The following is a 23,645-nucleotide window of genomic DNA, read 5'->3' as shown; positions in this document are numbered from 1 at the left end:
CACAGGCGAGAGAGGAGCAGATGAATTTGGGGTTCTTCACTAGTTTTAAACAACAAAGTCTTGTTTACAGGTGTTGTGGGGAGACACTCCCTTTGGGTTAAAAGGTTTGGTAAAGCCTTCTGTGGCTCTAGAGGAAATGTGTGAAGACTGAAGAATGCCTCATGAAGAAGTAGATCCAAGGACTAAAATATTCTGCTGATATGAAGAAAGGACCTCAGTAGACTCATTCTCATCTTTGCTTAGCATAAGCTTGAAATTGATTGATACTCACATAATGCTCTGAAATATCGTAGTTCTTTAAACTATCTAACATATTAAATGTATTTCATAAAATCGCTAGAGTGTGGGTCTTAAATAGAGACATAGCTGTCAGGTTTAACAAGGTACTGAATGACTGAAATTGACTGAATGCAAAGCTGATGAAATATTAAAAAGAAGAAAGAAAACGGCCTCTCTTTGAGTTAATGGCATGTTTTTATATGAATGCCTGTCATCTGAAGCTCCGGCACGCTGTAACCCGACTATTACTCTATCAAGAAAGCGACTTTAATTGGTAGATTATAAGACCTACTGTAGGTTCTGCCACATTACCCTATTATCAATATACAAAAACACATGGCTCATCCAGACTGGTGTCTGTCTGGGTTTTTATGTGTCCCACTCTTCAAATTAAGTTCAAGTAAACTTGGACACGAGATAAAAAGCAGCCATATACAGTGTATGTGACTGAGTGTACGAGACAGAGGGAGATAAATGAATAAAGAGGATGGGAGGAGGGAGGCGTCTGTGTGAATTGTTCGTTCCCTACAACATGGCACCAATTAATCTGACTGATGGCCTTATAATTGTTACCAAATGTAGGTGTGGTAAGTTAGAGCCTGAGTTGCTGTGACTTCCTGTCATTTGATGGGTGGCTTAACTATTTGAGAGGAGGTGGTCACACTTTGATATTTGTCCTTTTCATCAGCATAATTGATACATTCAGAAAGCTGCACAGTGCTGAGCTCTGTGTAGAGTGTGTGAGGCGAAAATATGATGCAGAAGGACATTTAACAAAAAAAGAGATATGACATGGAGACCCTTGATTCTTCATCTTTCATTCCAATGCAGCCGGTCAAAGGTGTGTCACAGGTGTGTGAGTATACGATGAGTTATGGAAGACCAGTTTGCTATGGCCTTCTTCTAAATCTGTACCAAGCAGGCTGGGTTTCTCAGGAGGCTCAGATACTGTCTTTTCTTTTTCTTACAGGAAAGTAAACTTTATTCAGCAGCACTACACAAAAGCAAATGTTACTCACTCATTCCTCATTTGCAACCTTATAAAACTGAAGTGATTAGTTAATGAATCAAGTTGTCAGTTAGTTGCAGAAATGAGAGACTCTTAAAATAGATTTTAAGCTGTTGGTCAAACAGCTGAAAGCTTCCCATCCAGTTGATTTTTTTAAACAATAAAAAAACATAAAGATGATTAAAATAAATTTTAATAACACAGCTCAAAGTCTAACGGTGTGTTCACACCGAACGCAATAGACGCGACCAAAACGCACCAGACGCCCCTAGCTTGACGCATGCACATTCGCACCTCAACGCGTGTCCAATGCGAATTATTAGCGCCTCAAAATATGCAATTTTGATGCGCGTGAAGCGGAAATGTGGGAGGACGTAGTGCCAGACGGTATATTTGCAAGATGACAGCTGTCGATCTAGCGTTTGAAGAGAGAGTCTCCCTTCTCTATTTACTGTGGAGAGCAGAGCAGCGGTGTTAAGGACGTCCTCGCTGTACCTGGGTCCATCAGGTCCTCCAGAAGCGAGCAGTTTGGTGAGTTTCACCATTTGCTCCAGGAGCTGCGTCTGGATGGCGGCCGCTTTCAGCGGTACCACCGTCTTTCCCTCGCCCAGTTTGAGGAGCTGCTGTCCCGCGGCGGTCCAAGCATCGCCCGCCTAGACACCAACTACAGGTGTCATACAGCTCCGGGTGGTTTGCTACGGCGTTGATTAGCCTTCCCTCCATATTGAATGAAGTATGAAGGGCTTTGGCTGGACCGGCCCCTTTGACCTAAGTCAGAGCCACGTCACCAGACTCCTGATTGGTTGTCGCGACGCGAATTGACGCTGGAGTTCAGATTTTTCCAACTCGAGCGGTAGACGCGATACGCGCGAATGCGCAAAATGCAACACAAAGACTGACGCACATATTTCTATGCACGCATCAAACGCGCTAGTTGTGCTACTTTGCGTTTGACACGTTTTCGCGACATGTAAGCCTGACGCTCTGGTCGCGTCTATCGCGTTCGGTGTGAACACACCGTAAGCTTTTCGATGATCTTTTGCACTTTTCACTTGTATTTTTGTTGAAGCCATTAAAGTGGCTGGTATTGTTTTCACCTTGTCTTGAGTCTGTTCTGGTGCATGTGTGCATCTGTGTGTTATCTTGGTAAAATTGAGGTCCTGATGATGCCTAATGTAGTGGGAACTGCCTTAAACTGAAGTTAAGCACTTCATGGGTGTTTCCTCTGTCTGCCTGTCTCTCCGTCTGTGGACAAATTCGGTTAACATGATGCCATCATGAAACTAGTGTGTTTGCGTGTATAGTCTCACACATAAGTACAGCCCACATGATGTCGGGGATGGAAAGCCCATTGCCCCCACCACTTTACTTCCCTGTCCTATATTTTTTTTCTTTTTCATTTGCAATGCACCCCAAAACCCGTCTTTAGTTTTGTTCATCTGCCTGTGCGGTGTAAGCTGTCGTCACAAATGGTTTGTATCCTCTTGTTGTCTTTTATTTTTCTTTGTAAAATACATGGTAACCTTCTTGATAAATTTACAATGGACGCAAAAAAAAATAAAATGATTCCAAGTTAAATCTCTGTTTTCATCCCCTTCAAGATTTCACCACCTGGTTTAATCCACAGCCTTCATAAAAGGTCCCATTCACAAGCATGACTGAGACGGGTCTCCTGCAGGAAATGAGCTCCATACGTCCTGAGTGCTGAGACTCCACAATACAGTACCTCCCTCACAAACAGGGCCCCCAGTGTTTTGACTGTGTCATAGCCATCAATTATGAGATGCATATCAACATCCTTTTGATGTGTTCAACAGTTTCTTGTCAGGGAAACATAATCTGAATGGAGGAGAAAGGTTGGATCTACTTTTTTTTTAGTATTTTACTTGCATGCATATTTTAAAACAACGCATATTAAATCCATTCATTCAATTGGACACTTACAGTGGAAACAAAATTAATGAACATGCTTGACTGATGTTAGCACACAGTACCAAAACTAGCGTTACACTTTGCTTCTGCTTAACTCATTTCATACTTGGAATCCTTTCACTTGAAGATCCTGCGATGATACAATAGTGGTGTGAAATGGTAGTGGCTGAGCTTTTGAAAGTGTTTGTTCTCCCTGAAAAAAACAGCAAAGAGGAGAATAAGTTCATTGCCAGCATCTCTTCAAATCAGAGCAAAAGAATCACTCCCAGATGGATTCATATAGATCACAGTGAGGCAGTTTGTCAGCTTGTTTTTCTTTGCTGTCTTTGTTCTGATTGTTTGTTTGGCCAGTTAAAATGGGAATTACACATTTTAGTGCAGCTGTCACTGATTAGCCTCTAAACCTACACAGATAAGCCATAACATTAAAAATACTGACAATCCAATGTTCTGCTGGGAAAGCCTGGAAATCCTGGAACTGATGTGAATGCTTCTTTGACACAGACTCCACTTAAAAATCGTTGCTGACCAAGGACATCTCTCAGTGTGGGAGGCAGGTGCCATGAGGCTCTTGGCTCTTGGCTCTTTCAAAGGAAGAGTACCCAGCCACTGGTACAGATATGTAGACGACACCTGGGTCAAAATCAAGACACAAGAAGTGGAATCCTTCACTGCGCACATTAACGCTGTGGATAAAAACATCAGGTTCACCAGGGAAGACACAAAGGACAACTGTTTGCCTTTCCTGGACTGCGCTGTGCACATTGAAGAGAACGGCAACCTCAACATCGAAGTTTACTGGAAGCCCACACACACGGACCAGTACCTCCTGTTTGACTCCCATCACCCTCTGGAACACAAACTTTGAGTAATTAGGACCCTACCCCACCGGGCAGAACATGTTCCCTCTAAGCCTGAAGGAAAAAAGAAGGAACACACACATGTAAAGGAAGCATTCAAAACGTGCGGCTATCCTAAATGGGCGTTCTTAAAGTCAGCAAAGAGGCACAGAAAAGAAGATCAGACACCAGCGAGGGAGGATAGGAAGGACAGACGCAACAACATTGTCATCCCCTATGTAGCCGGTGTATCAGAAAAACTCAGGAGGGTTTTCTCCAAGCATGACATCCCGGTGCATTTCAGACCCAGCAACACGCTCAGACACAAACTGGTTCACCCGAAAGACAAAACACCAAAACACAGACTTAACAATGTGGTGTATGCGGTACAGTGCAGCGAGGAATGCCCAGACCTCTACATCGGAGAGACCAAACAGCCACTTCACAAGCGCATGGCACAACACAGAAGAGCCACCTCCACAGGACAAGACTCAGCAGTCCATCTGCATCTTAAGGATAAAGGACACTCTTTCGAGGATGCCAATGTTCACATTTTGGACAGAGAGGACAGATGGTTTGAAAGAGGAGTGAAAGAAGCCATCTATGTCCACTGTGAGCGACCATCTTTGAACAGAGGCGGGGGTTTACGACACCAACTCTCTGCCATCTATAATCCAGTTTTGAGATCCCTTCCCAGACGCCTTAACGCCCACTCACATCCTGGGCCATCTGACCTCAGGAATTCGCATGATAAGGTGGGGCCAGGTTTCACAATGAGCTCACCCGAAACTCTGGCTGATTGGGACCCACACCCAGTTTCACACCTTGGCTCAGGCGATTAGAGGATCATCAGGGGGTCCTTTTGTCCCTCTGTGGGGGGTCACTCCCACTAGGTTTATTTCTGGGATTCTCCACCATTTGACCTTAGAACTGAAGAAGCTTCTCGGATGAGAGGTGAAACGTCTTCAAGTAACTTAAAGAAGTCCAGACGCTTTTCTTTGCAGCTCCTTTGACTACGATGACCTGGATGACTGAGAACCTTCACAGACATGTTAGGCTAATAGGTTTTCCTAAATTGGCTGCAGCCATAAATGTGGCCGTGAATGGATGTCTGTCTCTCTGTGTTAGCCCTATCACAGACTGGCAACCTAACTATCATGTGCCCAGTCTGTCACCCTGTGGTACTTGGCGTAGGCTGCAGACACACTGTAAGCCTTGGATGCAAATGGGTGGATGGACGGATGGACGGACAGACGGATGGACGGATGGGTGGGTGGATGAACAAACAGATGGAATGAAAGACAGATGGTCAGATGGACAGGCGGGCGGGTAGGTGGGCAGGTGGATGGGTGGATGGACAGACAGGCGGACAGGTGGGTAGGTGATGGATCGACAGACGAATGGACAGATGGACGGACGGATAGTCAGGTGGGCAGGTGGATGGATGGATGGACGACCAAACAGATGGAAGGAAAGATGGATGGGCGGGTTGGACAGACACTCGGGTGGATGGATGAACAAAAAGATGGAAGCAAAGATGGATGGATGTTATTTACAACGGTAATTTTTTTTAGTCAGCTGTTTGGTTCAGTTGCCTTCAGAATAAGAAACAAGCAGAAAGAGAAACTGTGGTAGGCGAGAAGTTTACAGTTCAGCTAAATGCCAGCTCTTCAGACGGTTTCAGTTGTAAAGCTCAAGAGGCAGCAGAGAGCAGATGTGAAGGTTTGCTGCTGGTGTGAGACTTCACGGACACTTAAACTGTCTAAACTGGTGTTTCAGGAAGTTATGCTAACATGATTCACTTCACCTTTTTGAGGTTTTTATTTCAAAAAACCACTCAAATCTTTTAAATTTAAGAAAAATTGGTCAGATTCAGGACACAGATAAACATAAATTACTGTACCGTTATTATTAGTAGCCAAGAGCAACACCTTAAATAAACCAGTGAAGATCATCCAAGATCAGTCAACAAATTCTCAAATGAATAAGACTTTTTTTTTTAGCATGACAGTTTTCTTTGGCCTGTGATAATGAATTCAGAGCTTTGCAGACAAAACAGACATGTTGGATTTGTTTGAGGTATTCAGGGCAGAAAGCCTCACAGCCCTGCAGAGCAAAAATCCAGAATCCCAAAGCTTGGGCTGTTATAGCGGTGGGAACACTGATCACACTGATAGACAAACCAGATACATTCAGAGAAAAGGGGAAGAAAACTGGGAAACAAAGAAAGAAGTGAACAAAGATACACTCGGGGGGGGAAATGACGTGTAAAATCTTAATGTTTGTTTTCTACTTAAACTATTTTTGGTCAGTTACCTGAAATGTTTGTAATGTCTGTAATCCTTTGCAGTCTGCTACATATACAGACATACATACCTGAGTTTTTGCTTGTCTCAGAAAGCTAATCAGCAATAGTTACCAGGATTTCCTCTTCTTAAATACTTTAAAAGTCGCTTTCTTTTGAAAAATATGTGAAGCAGTTCAGTAATGTGTACGTCAGCATTCACACATGCTCGTGAAGTTTCCACTTCTTACACCCACCGCTCTCCCTCATCATCATCTCCTCTCTCTCTCTCTCTCTCTCTCTCAGAGTGGAGGAGTCTCAAACACATGCTCAGACCAGTGAAACCAAGCTCTTCCACAGATTTGGACTATTTCAGAGCGCACTCCACCCCAGACTCCTTTAAGAGATTTCCACAGATGCTGCCACGTTCTATTGCTTTCCTTTATTTTCCTCTCATTTTTAACTCTTACCAATTGTTAAAGTTCTCGATATCTGAAATATGTTTATTCATTTGTGATATATTTCTTCTCACTTTATTTATATCCAAACCTTATACCCTGACTTTGATTAAAAGAAATCTGGACATCTCCTAATCTTTGGGCTGACACTTTGGTGTCAGCTGCTGCTAAATCAAACAGTGAGGTCTTTGTGTGGGACGGTCACTGACTTATGTCAACATAACTGTGCAGAGTTGTGGACTGATGTAGTTCAAAGCAGACAGGAGGGTGTGTCTGAGTTTTAATCATCAGGTATTCAAAGGTGGCCATGCAGACGCACAGTAGACTGCATTAACACAGTAATGAAACACGATGCCATTGCACTTCATTCCTTCATAATTAGAAATTATGACGGTGAGTATTTCAATGTGCAGTTTGATCAGTCCACCGTTACAGTGAGAAAATATTGTTTTGATTCCTACAATAAACAAAAATTGACACCTTTGTTGTAGCTGGGAGATGTGAAATTTTTTCTTCTCTTGACTTGGTGGAAAAAGCATTTCGGCTACTTGCTAATGTCCCTATCAAAGTCAAGATTTTAACATCCTGTGGAAAACAGGAAAGCACTGTGTGCACATACCGAAACACTGCTGCCTCCAAATAGGCTTTAGTCATAACTCTAACAGCAATGTTGGAAATCAATAGACTACACTTTGTTTGGTTTATTTAGGCAAGCTGGAAGCACATAAGACTTGTAGTTCCCAGCCTCTTTTCAAGCCCCATTAATAAACAACCAATAAACACCCAAGTTCACATGGCAAGCGTCCAGATTTCATTGCTTTAAATTAAGGGCTGTTGGCTGATTAAATCATGATGTCATTTATGGTAAAAGAAAAAAAAGGGTGGTGGGCTTCAGATGTCATTTTGAGTCTAAAATTAGTGAAATGAGATGTCTGTGTTATTTTCACTGTCAACACATGACATATAAAGATCCAAACCAACAATATGCTGATCCCACCAGCACATCTGTATATCAGGCACTGATATAACACAATATTTATCTGTGCCATAAACCTCAAACCACAAGCCTTCTTACTAAAACCAGTTTTGATCAAATTAATGGCTTTCACTGTTGGACTGCTGACTTGTTCATCATTATGATGAATGCAGATACTTTCTGCTCCTGTTGGATTACGTTTTGCTAACAACCAGAGTTCACAGTAGTTTCAGAATGTTAATCAGCCTTTTTTTAATCGAAATAAAATAAATACATTGAAAATAAATGGACAATGTATCTTTAGAAATACGTCCCAGATGATGGTGTAAAGTTTATTGGTTAAATGTTCAGGGTTAGGATTAGGATTCTGTGTGCGGTGTGATAATGTATCTGTGTCGCAAAACTGTGACGTCGCAACAATCTGGTTGGTCGTTTGCAATGTTGAGCTTGAACCAACATTAATTATGATGATCAACACCAACACTGGCATATCAGACCATACGGTTGGTTGCTCTGTGACTTCACAGGCTGAGGCCTTGGTGTGGAGTTTCTATATTCTCGCTGTCTCTCCGTGCGTTCTCTCCAGATACTCTGGGAGCACCACAGGTAAAAGACATGAATGGTGTTAGGTTAACTGATGACTTGCTGTGGTATAGTCTGCCTGTCGTTGAGTTATTACAGCCCTAAACTGGATAAGTGAAAGAAGACGGATCGATATTTTTTGCCAGCTGCATAATTTGATTTTTTTCATTTAATAAAAAGAAAAATAGAAATGGGAACATTTGTGGAATTTCTACAAGAACAAAACAATTCCTGTGAATAGGATATCCTCATTTGGCTCTGTAGCAGAAACTAGGCTAGTAGAAATAATCTTATTATGCCCATAGGTCAAAGTGACAGTGCCAACCAAGCTGGTGGTGATGTCATGGCTGTTGTTTCAGCAGTCTCACATGGCTTCTCCCTGCTGTGTGGCCCCTTCTCTCTTTTTCTCTCTCTCCTTCTCTCCCTTTCGTCTTCTCTTTCTCTCCATCATCTGCCTCCTTTCCATTCAGGCTTCCCAAGCCCTCCTCTCTTTCACTTTTTTCTCTCACTTTTGCTCATTTTCTATTTTTCAGCACTGCCCCTTTCTGTCTACCCCATCCCCATTTCTGTACCTGCCTTTTCTCTATACTCTGATTATCTTAACAGACTGACTTCATTGCCAAAACATAGACCTATACTTACCAAGTCCCATAAACTTGAACGGCTTTAGAGGCACAGCAGACTGAACATCACAGTAAACTAGAACTGTCACATTGTTGCTAATCCATCCATCTATTTATCGATCATCTTCCAAACAATTTGTATTTATTAATGAAGTGAGTATAATTGTTGTTATTATTTATGTGTTATCATATTAAAATTCCTTAACTTTAAAAGCATTTGGTTTTAAAAGCAAGCCACCACAAATGTAAAACAATTGTTTCCCCAACCACACATTAGCGAGGATTGTTCCTCATCTCTTTTATTTTCTTATTATCGATAAACTCCTAACATTCTCCGAGGGCAACACAGCTGTCAGTTCAACAGAGAAAAGCTTTGAAAACCTGTCCAATCCTTAAACTGTCCGTGCACACTAACAGAAAGTGAGATGAGACGCGTCCAAACTTCTCTGGGATTTCTGAGTGGGCTCATCTTCAAAGACGTGTGCGAAGTGCTGGCTAAACACAAGCAAAATATCTCAAACACCCTGACTTGAAATCATGCAGTAGTGTGTGCAGCCTTGTTTTATAACTGTACAACTTTTCTGTACAAAGCAGTGTAGCCACCCAGTTACTACGAGCGATGACTAAATAACAAACTAGTGCTGATTTTAGGTCTCCAGCCTATGAATAGATAATTAGTAGTTTAGTGATCAGCAGTCATTGATCCCTGGGTTTAACAGGGTTGATGTCTCAGCCACAAGATCACAAAAGGAAAACAATTATAAATTACTAGGAACACAACTATAGATAGTCACACACTGAATTTTTGTTCAGTCCAAAGTGTAGAAAAATGTCACAACTACTAAAATTGCAAGATGTTCAACTTTCACGACAGTTTGTGAGTGAAAACATGGAAAACACAACCCTCAGCGTAAGTAAGTAAAACAAATAGACTGAAGGGAAAACGCAAATTAAATATGACGTGGATTCACGTTTGACCATGTATGTGTTGTTTTTAAAGTTTTAGATGGCTGCTTGGAAGTTTCGGTCATTAGAATGTTTGCATGTGTTTACAACACACATTTGCACAATCAAAGATCAGTGATATAGTCTTCCTGAACCTAGTTTAAATACTCAACAACTAAATAAACTAAACTGCAGTGCAATTTTCTGACCCACTGGACAGCCGCGCCTCTTTTGAGACAGCCGACTTGCAGGAATAGCGTGAATGCTGCACGCTCGGGACACATCAGCTGCTCCTGTGTCTTAAAGGTCAAAGCTCAGGTCACAACCTGCTGCGGGGTGAGGACCCAGCATAAATGATGCCACCAAACTGTCCATGGCCAATTATTTATAGCTAGAGCTGTAGCTGGAGAGCACGAGATGCTCTTCATGCATCTCCATGAGCATTTACTTGTAACCTCAGCTACATGTAACGTGGTTGGAGTGGGAACAAGTGGGTCATTACTGCTCAAACTAAACTTCACAAGTGTGAGGGGATGCATGAATGAATGTGGTTTTAAAGCCTGTCTTCTGTTAGAAGAAGCAGTCATTGTCTATTTTTAATAAGAACAAAAGGTGTCACCTGCTGAGAAAGAAAAAAGAAAGCAAGCAGAAGAGAACAAGAGTAATAGAATAAACAGCATCACAATGATGTATGGGAATATGACAGTAAATACTAAATATTAAACATTATTGTGCAGCACATAAGATCAACAGAACACAGTGTGCTTTGAGGTAGGAGCCAAAAAGGGTGTAGTCCCAGGTGATTGATATATGCATTTTTTTTTCTCTCTGCCCGTTCTGTTGGTTTTTGTCTTTTGCCCTTCTCCCCCGTCCCTCTTCTCAGCTGTTTCTCTTTCCCTCTTTCTTTCTCCCCTTCTTTCCCCCAGTCAAGTCTTTCCCGTATTCAGTAAGTGAAAATAAAATAAACAATAAAAGGTGAATCAAATGGACCATTACGGCAAGGCTGGGATGGTCAATTTGGTAAAGTAAATCCGTTGGGCATCTTTCTTTGCCTTTAGACAACAATTCTGATGCAAAAGAGCCAAACGGGACAGGCCAAAAAAAAGAAAAGAAAAAAAAAAAAAAGAACAAAAGGTGTCTAATTCTAAAATATCGTGTAATTTAATATAAAGGTTCCTCTTTTTAGTCGGAACAGAATCAGCTGATTCTGAGTTGCATGTGAAATGTTGGTTAGGCTTGGTCGTAGCACAACTATGCATTATGTGAGTTCAAGTATTTATGTGTTACAATGCTCCGCTATGCACTGTAAAACACTGGTTTGCAGTTGGAGTCCTTTCAAGTCTGAGTGTGAAACTGGCAATTTAACAAAGCTGTGTTCTTGCAATGCTGGTGGTCACTGTATTTCTATTCAGAATGTAACACACCGGGGTGAAAAAAACTGTATAAGCAGCATGTCTTTTGATGTTTGCTTGCCCAGATTAAGGGTTAGAAATGTTTTCTGTGTGACCAACAGGAAGTCAAATACCAATGAAAGATTGTAGATATTCTACTCTAATGACACATTCACATCTCCCTTAATCTGCTGATATTAAATAGCCCATATTTTCACACTGGTTTAATGAGCCAGTTATTTCATTCTCAAAATAAACCAGTGAGACACAGAAATTACAGAGCAGATGAAACACTGCAGTTAGAAAACTGTCTGAGCAAAGTGCAGATAGTCTGAGAAACTTTGGATCTGAAAGATCATACAGCTGGATCAAGAAGATTGGCAAGGAAATAAGAGTCATTACAGCACCTAATTATCACACAGGCAGCACTTCCTGTAAGTATACCTGTGTGGCATCAAAGCAGTGAGATCTCAAATTTAAGGATCTAGAGCTAAACAAAACTGATTAAAACATTTCAGCTCCAATCTCCACGATGCTGGATGACTGTCAGCACTGACTTGTAGCTTAAAACTGCTGAAGTATGAAGTCATAAATAAAGAGCTTGCTAATTAAAAGTCTGTTAACAGGTGTACCAAGCATTGTTTACCAGCTTTACTAAGACCACAGGAACAGTAAAATAACTTACATGAAGAGAGAGACCATTAAACGGAAGTAGCTAATAACTTATAAAAAAATATGCATCATTATAGTTTTTTTTAACCTTTATTATTATTATTTGTTTTAGTCTTGCCCTCATAAATATTTAAATATTAATGTATGGCTGCGTGATTGTGATTTTTGGATGGTTTTAATGTGCCTTTGCCTCCGTTTACTGCACACATGTCACTGAACCTACATGATGAAATAAATAGAAACGCTGTCAGTTTGCGTGACGAACAGGTTGTGACATCGTTACTATGCTTTCTATGAACACGGAGGGTGAGAAAGCGGGGACGGCACCAAAATAAGAGAGAAAAAGTTTCAGGCTTTTTTTGGGTTCAGTTCAGCACGTGGGGAAAGGAGTGGCCTGGGAGCGCAATAATGGGACCAAAGAGACAGATGGGAGGGAAACTGGGCTCGGATTACAGCCTGACAGGGGGTAAGGGGCCGGCCTGATATTTGGGAATATACGAAGATTCATTGAAGATAACCGGGACATAAAACTACAGCGTCTGGCCTGAAGCGGTCGGTGCTGAGTTTGTGCTGCAGGTCCAGGTCCTGCCGCTGGATTCCCCCATCGGTTTTTTGGGAAGGGTGAAGGTCGAATGGTCTGGCTTTTGTAATTGGGGACACAAACACCAAATAACGAGAGAAGCCTCCGCTCCTTTCGCACCATTTTTTCTCCTTCAAGGGCCCTGCATGTCTAATATTTAGACATGTTCAGCTTTATGGATTCCAGGACTATACTGCTACTTGTAGCGAGCCAAGTTTGTCTATTAGCCTTTGTGAGATGTCAGGTGGAAGACGACCGTAAGTGACAGTTTTATTTCTCTGATGAGAAAAAACTCAACTTGTATAAAGAGTATACTAAGAGTTACTCGAATAATCATATTGTAAATAATGTTTCAGCACAGTACGTGACGTGTGGAAGTTTTTGGAACTTTTACGCACAGAAAAGTCACTGATATCTTTGATGTTTTCTGTGCATGAAAGGTTATTTATGTGATGACAGAAAGATGATTTCTGTGGATCTTCGGTCTGCCGTCTGTTTATGTTTTAATTTCTATGAGATGTAGGATGTAAGTGAATGTCACATTTGCGGGCGCGCGCGAGAATGGAATTGATGAAGATGTGGTGGAAGTTAACGGGGAAAAAACCCTCAGAGCGTGCTTTTCTTTTTTATTTCTTATTTACTTTTGCATTTATTCGTCCTAGTTTAAGTTAAAACCGAAGATCATGTGATTCTGATTCCTACTTTGAACTCAGCTCATTGCCTTAAAAGCTACCTTCCCCCTTCTTTCTCAAAGTCGAGCTGCATGACACCTGTGGGTGTTTTAAGGGCCTTCGCAGACTCTCCTTTTAGCTGCAGATTCACTTAATATAGTGGGGGAGGGGGAGGGGATGAGCAAAAAGTGAAAGGTGGTCAGGCTCAAGGGCCTTTGGTGAAAAGTATTCACATTCCTTTGCTTTCTGAGGGCATCCAGGCAAATCATGGCTTGTTGGGGCAGAAAGCTGAACTAATAACTAAAAGCTCCATCAAATATTTCAAAATAACTAGTTTACTGACACGATACTCACCCTGTTGAGAACAAATCGTCCTTCATACCTGCAGACTGTTTATATTTTTTTAATAACTGGAGTAGGATTCTTAATCATTATTATTGATTTTAGTATCCACAAGAGAGATCTGAGAGTAAAGGTATGCCAGCAGATTTGGGGCCAGAAATAATGTTCCATATGATTTCAGGCTTTCCATCTGCTTAAAAGATTACCCATAAGCTGTGACAGTCAGTCCAGAAAGAGACAGAGCCAGGGTGCAAGAGGGGTAACTGGAAAAATATAAAGCAGGGACTTTATTATTCTGATGTGAAGAAAGTGCAGTGTTCTTAATAATATACAAGTTGAGTTCAAGAAAGCTGGAGAAAAAAAGATGCCTTTTTTCCCAGAATAGAATAGAGGGGAATAGTCATGCCAAAGCAATTGGAAGTCTCAGGTTACCCTCTCAGAGATGTCAGTTCCTGGATTCCTGGTTATAATGCGAGCCCTTCTTTCCTAGCACTTTTTGTTTTTTTTAGGGAGACGGGGTATAGAGGTGTTATTGTGACCCTAGCACAGCAAGAGGACTGGAGCTCTAAACCTTGAGGCCACCAAGTGACCGTTCTTGAGGCCATAAAGTTAATCAGACATAGGTAGAATTAGCGCTGAGACCTAAACAGTTACTAAATAAATAAGAACGCGCTTGACTCTAATGTCCTCAAAGTACACCTGGATTCACTTTACAATTTTCATTGTTTTACTCTCCTGGAAAACAGTATGGTTGCCAGCATATGGGAGAGGAGACTCACAAACTATCCCCAGTGATGAAAAGCCAGCTCTCTGTCAGTTCTCCAGTAGATAGAGGACCCCTTATCTTACAATACCCCATTACAGGAGAATCTTTCATATTACAGCCAATGAAAGGACAGGTGCAGCCCTTTCATGGTGCATCCAGGCCTGTAGAAGTTCATGTCAAAACCGCAAGGTATGTGCATGAAAGCTGGCCATTTTCTTTTCTCCGGTGGGTTTGAACTGGCATCTGACGCAGCTATGGTTCCCAGATGGGGATTGAAATGTGCCCCGTGTTTATACAAGGCAATACTTTGTGAATTGCCCACTGTTTCTTTCCAAAAAGGCCTCATTGATGGCTGCTGAGGTCCGTTTGGATACTTAGACTTAAGCAGCTCTCAAAGGTAAATATAGCTACTGTATTTGCTCCTTGTCCTCTCACCTCTCAGCAGTGCGCACCCTGGGGCCTTTCTTTTCATCACCTGGCCGCAGTTTCTGTGACTCCATTTTTTATTTTCAAGCAGGTGTTTGGCTGCCAGGCTGGAAAACGAACACGTTTCTGATTACCCGGATCTACTGTAAAACTGTGATGCCAGTGGCGTCATTTATACCACATACAGCAGCTGTATTCAGAAGTGAACCACCTCCAGCACGTTCTCTTGCGCCCTTCACCAGAATGTGGCCTGAGAAAATAATCCAAACGTTTTCATTAACTCAGTGCAAACTTTGCCTCTTTTGCAGTACAGTAGGGTGTCTCCAGCTCTAATTGTCCTGTACTTAACTTGTTGAGGAATTCCTACACATGGCCTCCAGCTCCTGTAAAGCTACTGGGGGTTTCCTGCAGGTCTTGCCTTGCTTGTCTGTAATTCTGCGAGGCTAAACTGCCACCTTGTGGCTACTTGAGAGGTTGCATTTCTCAGTCAAGTGAAGAAAAGCTTGACTTGAAGCAGAGAAGTTGTGGTTTATGTAGATGTTCCTCAGGGCATTAATAAGTCAACAAGAGAAAAATTAGCAAAGATAATTATGATAATAAATCAGGGAACAATGACATTTTTCTTTGTTTTTAATGCCTTTCTTTGAGGAATTAATTGTTCCCCTTTACATTATTATAAACTAAATCTGGTCTGGTTTTGGACTGCCAGATTAACTGTCACTGACAATTATATGTTTTTTATTTAAGAGTACTGTGCTGATATAGTGTGTTAAATAGTCTACACACTCCCTACTTTAATTTAACTTTCTGCACTTGTGTTGAAAAACATTCACTGAAAGGCTGTTTATGGTGTTATTTTGCATGCATTATATCACAGCATATGTTTCACAGCTGAATATGACATTGTTTTGTTTTTGTCTGTCATGAAACACACGACACTGACTCCTATTCGCATCTGATATATAATCTCTCGTTTTTTCCTTCCACTGCTACCTACCCGCACCTCTTCTGTGTGTCCCTTTCCATGGTCTCACACACAGAAGAGGACGCGTTTAGCTGTGTACAAGATGGACAGCGTTATAGTGACAAGGATGTGTGGAAACCAGAGCCTTGTCGCATCTGTGTGTGTGACACTGGAACCGTCCTGTGTGATGAAATTGTCTGCGAGGAGCTAAAAGACTGCCCCAAACCTGAAATCCCATTTGGAGAGTGTTGCCCCATCTGCGCTGCTGACCAGCCTCCAACCTCTGGTTGTAATTTATTTATCTCACATCTCACATAAATAAATTACTGCTCAGGATCATATTGTTTATTTGGGGGAGAAAACGCCACATCGCCTAAATTTGGTATTAATCAAAGGTCAGGTAGCTGCTGTTTAACATGATGTTCACTCTAATGTTCTATTTGGACATCTACTGTGTGACAGCCTTTGATTTAAATACAGTTTTCGAACCCCAAAGCAAACAAATGATGAGAAATAAACAACAACAGTGACACATCTGACAGGACTTCACTGAAACGCTACCTCGCCGTAATTTTTCCATAGCTGGCTCACCTTGGCCCCATCTTGTTTGAATACTCTCTCAGTATCATGAAAACATGTGGGAGTCATTAAGGAAATACCTCAGTCAAGCAGACACGGCTTCACATTTCTACTCTATATCCTCTCTGTGGATTTCTGCAGATCTGATGGCAAGAAAACACAATGACTGCGTACTGAGAGTTCAGACTATTAGAAGGATCTATTCACCACATTTGAAAATGCCATTGCTGCAGATATACAAACTGTATGGGTCACATTTGGAAATATAAATAAGGTCAGCTTGAGTGAAGTCACTGTGTCAGTGCATGTGTCACTGTTTTCATTGCATGCTTCTGGATTAAAATGCTTTATAATATACTTGTTCTTATTTTGAAGGCAAAACTGCTGAATTTTGAATTTAAGCTTTTAATCACATAAAAACAGAGCTAATAAAAACTGAAATATATTCAGACTACCCACTATCTGACTGTGTCAAACAGCATTATGCATCTGTCAGATCTGTACTGACTTTTATTTGATCTGATAGTTCCTGATATATGTACATGTATATGTATATATTAACATATTAGTGTATGTATATCAAAATTCTAAAGATAAATGTCATCTTCAACAAGAGTGTTGCAGAAAAAACTGTTACAACTTGACAAAAATGTCATTTTGATGCTTTTATTGATATTTAAGAATCCTATGCACTCTTGTGTCAAAGTGTTTAAAACAATACTTATTTACATTTTTCATTTTTAACCAAACCTGCTGCTTTGGCTTTACTGATCATCATAGTTTAACTTCTTTGAGTTGCAAAAAAAGGAACAATGAGCTTAAAATACTGTGAAAGCAACAGAGTTCCTGCCTTTGCCCACGGCACAGAAGGTTTAACGTTTCAGTAGAAATACCATTTTGCAGTCTACTCCAGCTCCTTTGCTCTCTACTCTTACCCTCACTCTGCAGCTGGTTTGCTTTTGCTTTGAGCTCTTAATGCGAGATGGCGATGCAACCAACACTTGTTTACAGTCCTGATGGGCTCTTTGTGTGATGAAAATATGATTTGGTGGTGGTCTTTGGAGCAGTTTAATTCAAGAACATAAAATTGATTCCCGGTATTAGTAGCCTTTCTCCTTCCAGGACGTACTGCAAGGCCAACATAGTTTGTTCACTAACTATGATCTGTTTTCTCCCTCTCTCCTGCTCCACACATAACAGGAATACCTGGTGCTAAGGTGAGACACTGTACATGTTTAAATGCTGCATATGTATTTGTCTGTGTATGCAATCGTTATGCATGTGTGTGTGTGCGTGTGTTTAATATCAACCTCTCCCAGCAATAATAGCCATATCTGTCCCAGACTTACAGTGTTGGGGAGTAACTGAATACATGTATTTAAAATACAAAATATGAGTAACTGTATTCCGTTACAATTACCGTTTAAAGAGGTGGTATTCAGAATACAGTTACTTTGTTGAAATGAATGGATTAGACGGCGGTATTTTCCTGTTTCATAAGGCTCTGCCCTCTTTGTTTTTGCTTTCCACGCTGGTGGAAACCCAAACAAAACACGCATTAAGAGGCTCTAATGCCTGAGTCTCAATCTCGCGGCCCATGTCACCTCTACTTGTGGCCCGCATAATGACGTGAAGAAATATTTTAAAAAATTATTCACAAAAATGATTTAATATGAAGGCAATAGGCAGAGTGTTACAGGCATAGCCGTAAAGAATGGAGCCTCATGGGCAGTGTAGTCCGTGCTGCAGGGAGAATGGACTAGTGCATACCTGTTATGTGTCTGTGAGTGAGGGAGAGAGAAAAAGTCAGAAAGTACGAGCTGTCACCGAGCAGAAACGGGAGCTGACATATTAGCCAGAGGTCCCTTTACTACGGTTCGGAGCCGCGGACCTGTTTTATATACACGCGGAATAGTTTTCTATGAGATCGCTGCAAAAAGTTCAGCCTTACCTAGTTTCCACCTACTGTTATTCATTTATATTAAGATTTAAAAATCTAGTCGGTATTGCTATGGCAAGTAACCTTCAGTAATAGTAATAAATCACACCGCAATAGTACATTCATGTAGTTGTAAAAATCATGATGATATATTAAGTAATCCAAAGTATTCAGAATACGTTACTCTCATTGAGTAACGTAACGGAATACGTTACAAAAGACATTTTGGGGCATGTAATCTGTAATCTGTAGTGGAATACATTTAAAAGTAACCTTCCCAACACTGCAGACTTATATCAGGGCTGCATGAGGGCCCTGTAGTTTAAGGATTGAGATGAGGCTTTGATATGAATGAGCTTTGGCAGATGTTTAATAGCTATTTCCTGTTCACACTGCGTGCAATATTTACACGTGCACTGGCGCTGCGGGGGATACTCACTTTGAACATTTTGCTGTGACCAATTTCCCGATAAAACTGCAAATTCCATCAAAAGCTTTCATCAGATGGGCTCTTATGAGCTGTTTTTCAGAGTGTGGTTGAGAAAAAAACAGGAACTGAGAGATGTTTGAAAATAATCAAACTCTCAGCTACTAATAGAGCCGATCTTATTTGCTGTTGTGTTCTTACCTTTTTCTTATCTCAGGGCCAGAAAGGCGAACCCGGAGACATTACGGATGTAAGTTGATGCCACACTCATTTTAAAATGTTTTAAGTTGCTCTGTTTATAAAATCATAATGTCACATTAAGCTGAAACTATCAAAAGTTTTCATGCATGAACTCAAAACACAACCAACACCACCAGTTTATATAAGACTGAGAGTGTTAGAGAGAAGGGAAGCGCTTCTGCCAAGCCGCTCATCAAGAAGACAGCCAAGCACAATAATGGCTCCATACATTCCCCATAAAGATCCTCACAGGCCAGCAGAGCGCAGGAGGGACAGAAAGTGAGCTCCCTGCTGCTGCTGCTGCTGCGGTGCTGCACCTGGAAATGCTTTACCCCACTGAGGCAATACAAGCTCATGGCAGGAAATACAAAGGCATTGTTTATTGTATGTTTCTTCTAACGCTTTGCCCGAAGAGATTAGCAGTTAACAAGTCTCCTCTGATGGGAGACAGATCATTTTCCCAAAACCTCTCTTGTGCAACTATATCTGGAAAATGTCAAGTTTTGTTTTAGGCCCAGAGATTAAAAAATGTGTTTTATTCAAGACCAGCTGATTCTTATCAGTTTGTTTCTTCTGTCCTTGTCTTATCCAGGTTATAGGACCAAGAGGACCACCTGGCCCAACGGTATGCACCTATTTCCTCATTTTCTCATAATTATTCCCCTTTGAGCACTTTTACAGACACTGCGTAGTATCTGAACGTGTTTAGAGTAATTATATAGGTTTTACATTTAATTGGCAGAGCAGTGACTGGAAATGGAAACTGATCTGATATAACAGTAGTAGAGTTAAAAGGCTTCAGCTGTTATTCAACACACAAGTTTTGAGATTATGCCTGAAGTTATTTCACCATCTCCTGTTCACCCAGGGACCACCAGGAGAGCAAGGACCCCGAGGACCAAGAGGAGATAAAGGAGAGAAGGTCAGTGTAACGTGTAAAATATAAGAAAAAAAATTCAATGACTCTTGATTTTCTACTTTTAAAAAAAGGAAACTCAAACCCTGCCCAGCTAAGAAGTACAGTATGTGTCATTGAATCGGAGCTTTAGGTCTCGGGCAGTGGGCTGGGGGATCTGTTATAGGTTGCAGGTTTGCAGAATGGTAGCCTTTCACTGAGCGACTCAGCCTAACTAGTCATCTGTCATTTCCATTAGGCTGTGTGGTCTGCTGAGGTTTGGGGTGTTTAACAGATGTGAGGCTGTCGGAGACTCATAATGTAAACCTCTGCTGCTCTCAGAGGGCCCATAGTCAGTCAGTGTGGGAAATCAGCACCACCACATTTGCAAGGCTTTGATCATCTCAATAATGTAACATCACTCGGATGTGCTAATGGCCGCAGGCGAGGAGTTTATGCCATGTAGTCGTCTTGTTTATGCAGATTTAAGCGCAGGACGGATCGAGCTTTGGCTAACCACTGTGAAGAATCATGGGGGTTTTTTAGGTACTCGGGTTCTTTGTTTGAGATTCCCTTGCAGGGTAATTTGTCACTGCATGCACAGAGGAATGCAGGTAGTCCAATTTGGCCAGGAAAATCATCACCTGAGTAAATGTGTAATCATTTATTCAGAGTGCACACAAGCTCAAATGTTGGCCACAGGTTGGAATTAATGAATGCTAAATTAAAATATGTTATGTAACACTTTCATGTTCTTACACATGTTTTATTCTCTCTTACGTTTGCAACAAAATGGGAAGATTATTACTTAATAAGATGATATTCCTATTTGTTTTGGTACTTGAATTGTGTCTTCTCAGTTGTGAGAAGCATTAATGCAGTTCAACACAGCTGCAGATATAGAAACATATAATATTTGAATAGAGGGAAAGAAGTTAGTGAGTGAATTTATGAGCTGATCTGTTGCAAATGCTTCTCGATTTGATTTTTTTGAGATTTGACAAAATGATTTGTGGGGCATTTTGTGAAACACGAGATTTTCAATTCATCTGAATTTTATATTTATATTTAAGGGAGGTCCTGGCCCCCGTGGCAGAGATGGCGAGCCTGGCACCCCCGGAAACCCTGGCCCCCCTGGACCTCCAGGACCTAATGGACCCCCTGGCCTTGGTGGAGTGAGTATCGCATGTCTAGTAAGGGCGATAGGCTAGCATTCACTCCAGACATGGGAGCTGACAGGTTGAATACTGATTCAAGGCCAAGAATGGGTTCACTTTGGCTGCTTGGAATAACTAGAGAGAGGGGTGAAATGGAGCAAAGAAAGAATCCAAGAGTACAAAAGATGTGGGAAACTGCTGGTGTTGGGAGGAGGCAGAAAGACAACAGTGAGGGGATGCAGAGGGAAAGAATAGATCGAATGCCTCTCATGCTTTGTAGCAGAAAAGAAAGGAGGGTGACTGAGGGTGGTGGAGGTAGTATGATAGACGTAAGAAGGGGAAGGGAAGAAGTGCTTTTTGGGGGGGTGGAGTTAAAAAGAAAGAGAGTCTTTGTGAGAACGGTTCACATGCCCTCTGTCTCTCCTCTGTCTGCATCAGAATTCACATGCTAAGCTCTACTACTGACAAAAAGAAGGTCAAAAGCTGATTCTCTCTCCAGCCAAAACGATGCAGCATCATGCAGTGATGCATGACACATGAACATGCTTTGCAAGTGTTGAAATTAAGTCATCTATTCGCTCTGTTCCAGTCAAATACTTTACCCAGATTTATACTTTTATTTCCCTGAGATTTCACAAACATAATAAACCACAAACCATTTTTGTTTATTATAAAAATCCTAAATATGTCCTTTGTTTTGCCTCCTCCAGAACTTTGCTGCTCAGATGGCTGGTGGTTTTGACGAGAAGGCCGGCGGCGCACAAATGGGTGTGATGCAAGGACCAATGGTGAGCAAGTGATGATGAGAGCTGCTGCCACTCCTGTGTTGTTTTTATCACCGCCTGATTTCATCTGCAATGAGGCTAAAGTTATGAAGTTTTCAAAAACAAAGCGCTTTGAGTCTATCCACATGAAGACCTGGGTTAGAGATCTGCATCAGCCCGCATCTGCTCTGCATCCCCATCCTGCTCTTTAACTGCTCTGGGGGGACATAAACAACTTCTTTCCATGAACTAGAGAAGCATCACCTGGTCATCAAACGTGAAAACTGTGAGATGGAAACATCATCATTCTCCTTTAGGAGAGTAGTTTCCAAAGCAGGATTTAAAGTCTGGGATGGGAAGAAACAATGAAGACTTCACTCAGTGTTCCCTTTTTGTCTTTTCCTTCTTTGTTGTTGGTTTATGGATGAAACCAAGAGATAAAAGGCACGTTTTTCCTGCTGCTGGAGGAAAGAAGCTGCAAAGTTCTGGGTCACAATGGAAAATAAACACCTCACATGGAGTACAGAGGGGTAATTTTATAAACCAAGGAAGCAGCCATTGATCTTCATTATATTTCAAGCTCATGAAAAACCGCTCCTGCTGGCATGGCAGCATGCCCGTGATGGAGTGAGGAGCATACTGGGAGCTATTTTGGTTTAAAGAGCCACAGAGAGGCTTGGCTGTCTCTCAGCCCAGCAGTGGTTTGAGACGCTCTGAGGGTAGGGGGACTGAAGGCGATCACATCCCCTCAGCTAGCGTCAGAGTGTGTGTGTGTGTGTGGCTTAACTCCTACTGACTGTCCTACCGTATGTCTGTCTGAGAGCTCACCACAACACTGAGCCTTATTGAAGGAAGTCTACGTTTACTTTGGCTTATGCCAGCTTGCTGTTGGAGAGAGCAGTGGAAGAGCAAACTGGACTGATGTTAAATCACAAGTAAAGCTTAAAACCCTCTTATATACCTGTAAATACCCCAGCTCATATCCTGGCCTTACATAGCTATTTAAACAATGCTGCTACTGAAATGCACGCACACACACAAACATATGTGTGCCCCTCAAACACACTTTCAAACATTCTGCAGATATAAAGCCCCATTGATACGTTTCTCCCCAGTGTGGTGAGGGCTTCCCACACCCACTGAAAGGTGACTTTCATTTGATTCTGAGGACCACTGTGCCCGGCTGTGACATTTTCTTTGGCTGCAAGCCCTGATTTTTGTATGAGGCTTCATAAGAGCCACACTACTGAAAGGAATATGTTTCTATCCAAGCAAGCAGCTGTCAAAAGTCATCGGAAGTCAAACTTTTTTTTAATAAGAAGAACTCGGGGTCTTGAAAGCTCTCAGCTCACTCCCTTGAACTGAAAAAAAAAGCACAAGGATTTGTCTCAAAACTGTTACAGAATTAGTTTGGCAACTCCGACGAGACGCAGTTGCAGAGCAGTCAGAGATAATTTAGTTCAATTTAGTTTAAGACTCTTCCGCTTAGCCGGTGCCTGAAATCTCACTTATCTAAGATGAAGATTTTCACTATAACCAACAGTGAGTCATGCAAGAAGCCATGCAGAGTTCAGCCTCCTCTCTTAAAAATGCAACCCTTCAGCTTATGACCTTTGAACCACAGAAACACACAGTGAGTGGAAAAATTAACTGAGGAAAGTAGAAGGATGAAAGAAGTGAAGAGAAAATCTGATCCCGGGAGGAATTTCAAATGATTTATGGTTTTGACAGGAGAGCTGCTGAGTATTATGTAGCTTTGAGGCAAAGCAGGTGATGTGTTTTTATAGCTTCTCAGTGAATTCGCGTGGATAAAATGACCACTTAACAAATTTTACCAGTAATGCAAACTGTAAAAAGTTAACTGTGCTGTTGTGTAATTTGCGTGTTTATGTATTTTCAAATGTG

The 23,645-nt window shown here is 41.5% G+C and overlaps 1 protein-coding gene across 2 annotated transcripts in view; it reads left to right on the top strand.

Annotated features, from left to right (window-relative positions):
• Nucleotides 1–12,500: 12,500 nt before the first annotated feature.
• The window catches only part of col2a1b (collagen, type II, alpha 1b), a 47,381-nt gene continuing 36,236 nt past the window's right edge, over nt 12,501–23,645 (top strand). Inside the window, exons 1-8 of one of the 2 annotated variants that reach the window (XM_085275225.1) lie at nt 12,501–12,827; nt 15,816–16,025; nt 17,519–17,535; nt 18,902–18,934; nt 19,517–19,549; nt 19,793–19,846; nt 20,893–20,994; nt 21,687–21,764. In XM_085275225.1, the coding sequence (XP_085131351.1) occupies nt 12,734–12,827; nt 15,816–16,025; nt 17,519–17,535; nt 18,902–18,934; nt 19,517–19,549; nt 19,793–19,846; nt 20,893–20,994; nt 21,687–21,764 (621 nt within the window). In that variant the 5' untranslated portion in view covers nt 12,501–12,733. The remainder of the gene's footprint in view (nt 12,828–15,815; nt 16,026–17,518; nt 17,536–18,901; nt 18,935–19,516; nt 19,550–19,792; nt 19,847–20,892; nt 20,995–21,686; nt 21,765–23,645) is intronic. The other variant, XM_085275227.1, reaches the window with a different exon arrangement.

This window comes from Mchenga conophoros, linkage group LG5, assembly GCF_057382185.1.
Source record: "Mchenga conophoros isolate Kocher_MC1m ecotype Shallow Benthic linkage group LG5, M_conophoros_male_GT1.1, whole genome shotgun sequence".
Classification (NCBI taxonomy): domain Eukaryota; kingdom Metazoa; phylum Chordata; class Actinopteri; order Cichliformes; family Cichlidae; genus Mchenga; species Mchenga conophoros.
The sequence above is the reverse complement of the archived record's forward strand: the minus strand, read 5'-3'. Positions and strand labels throughout refer to the sequence as shown.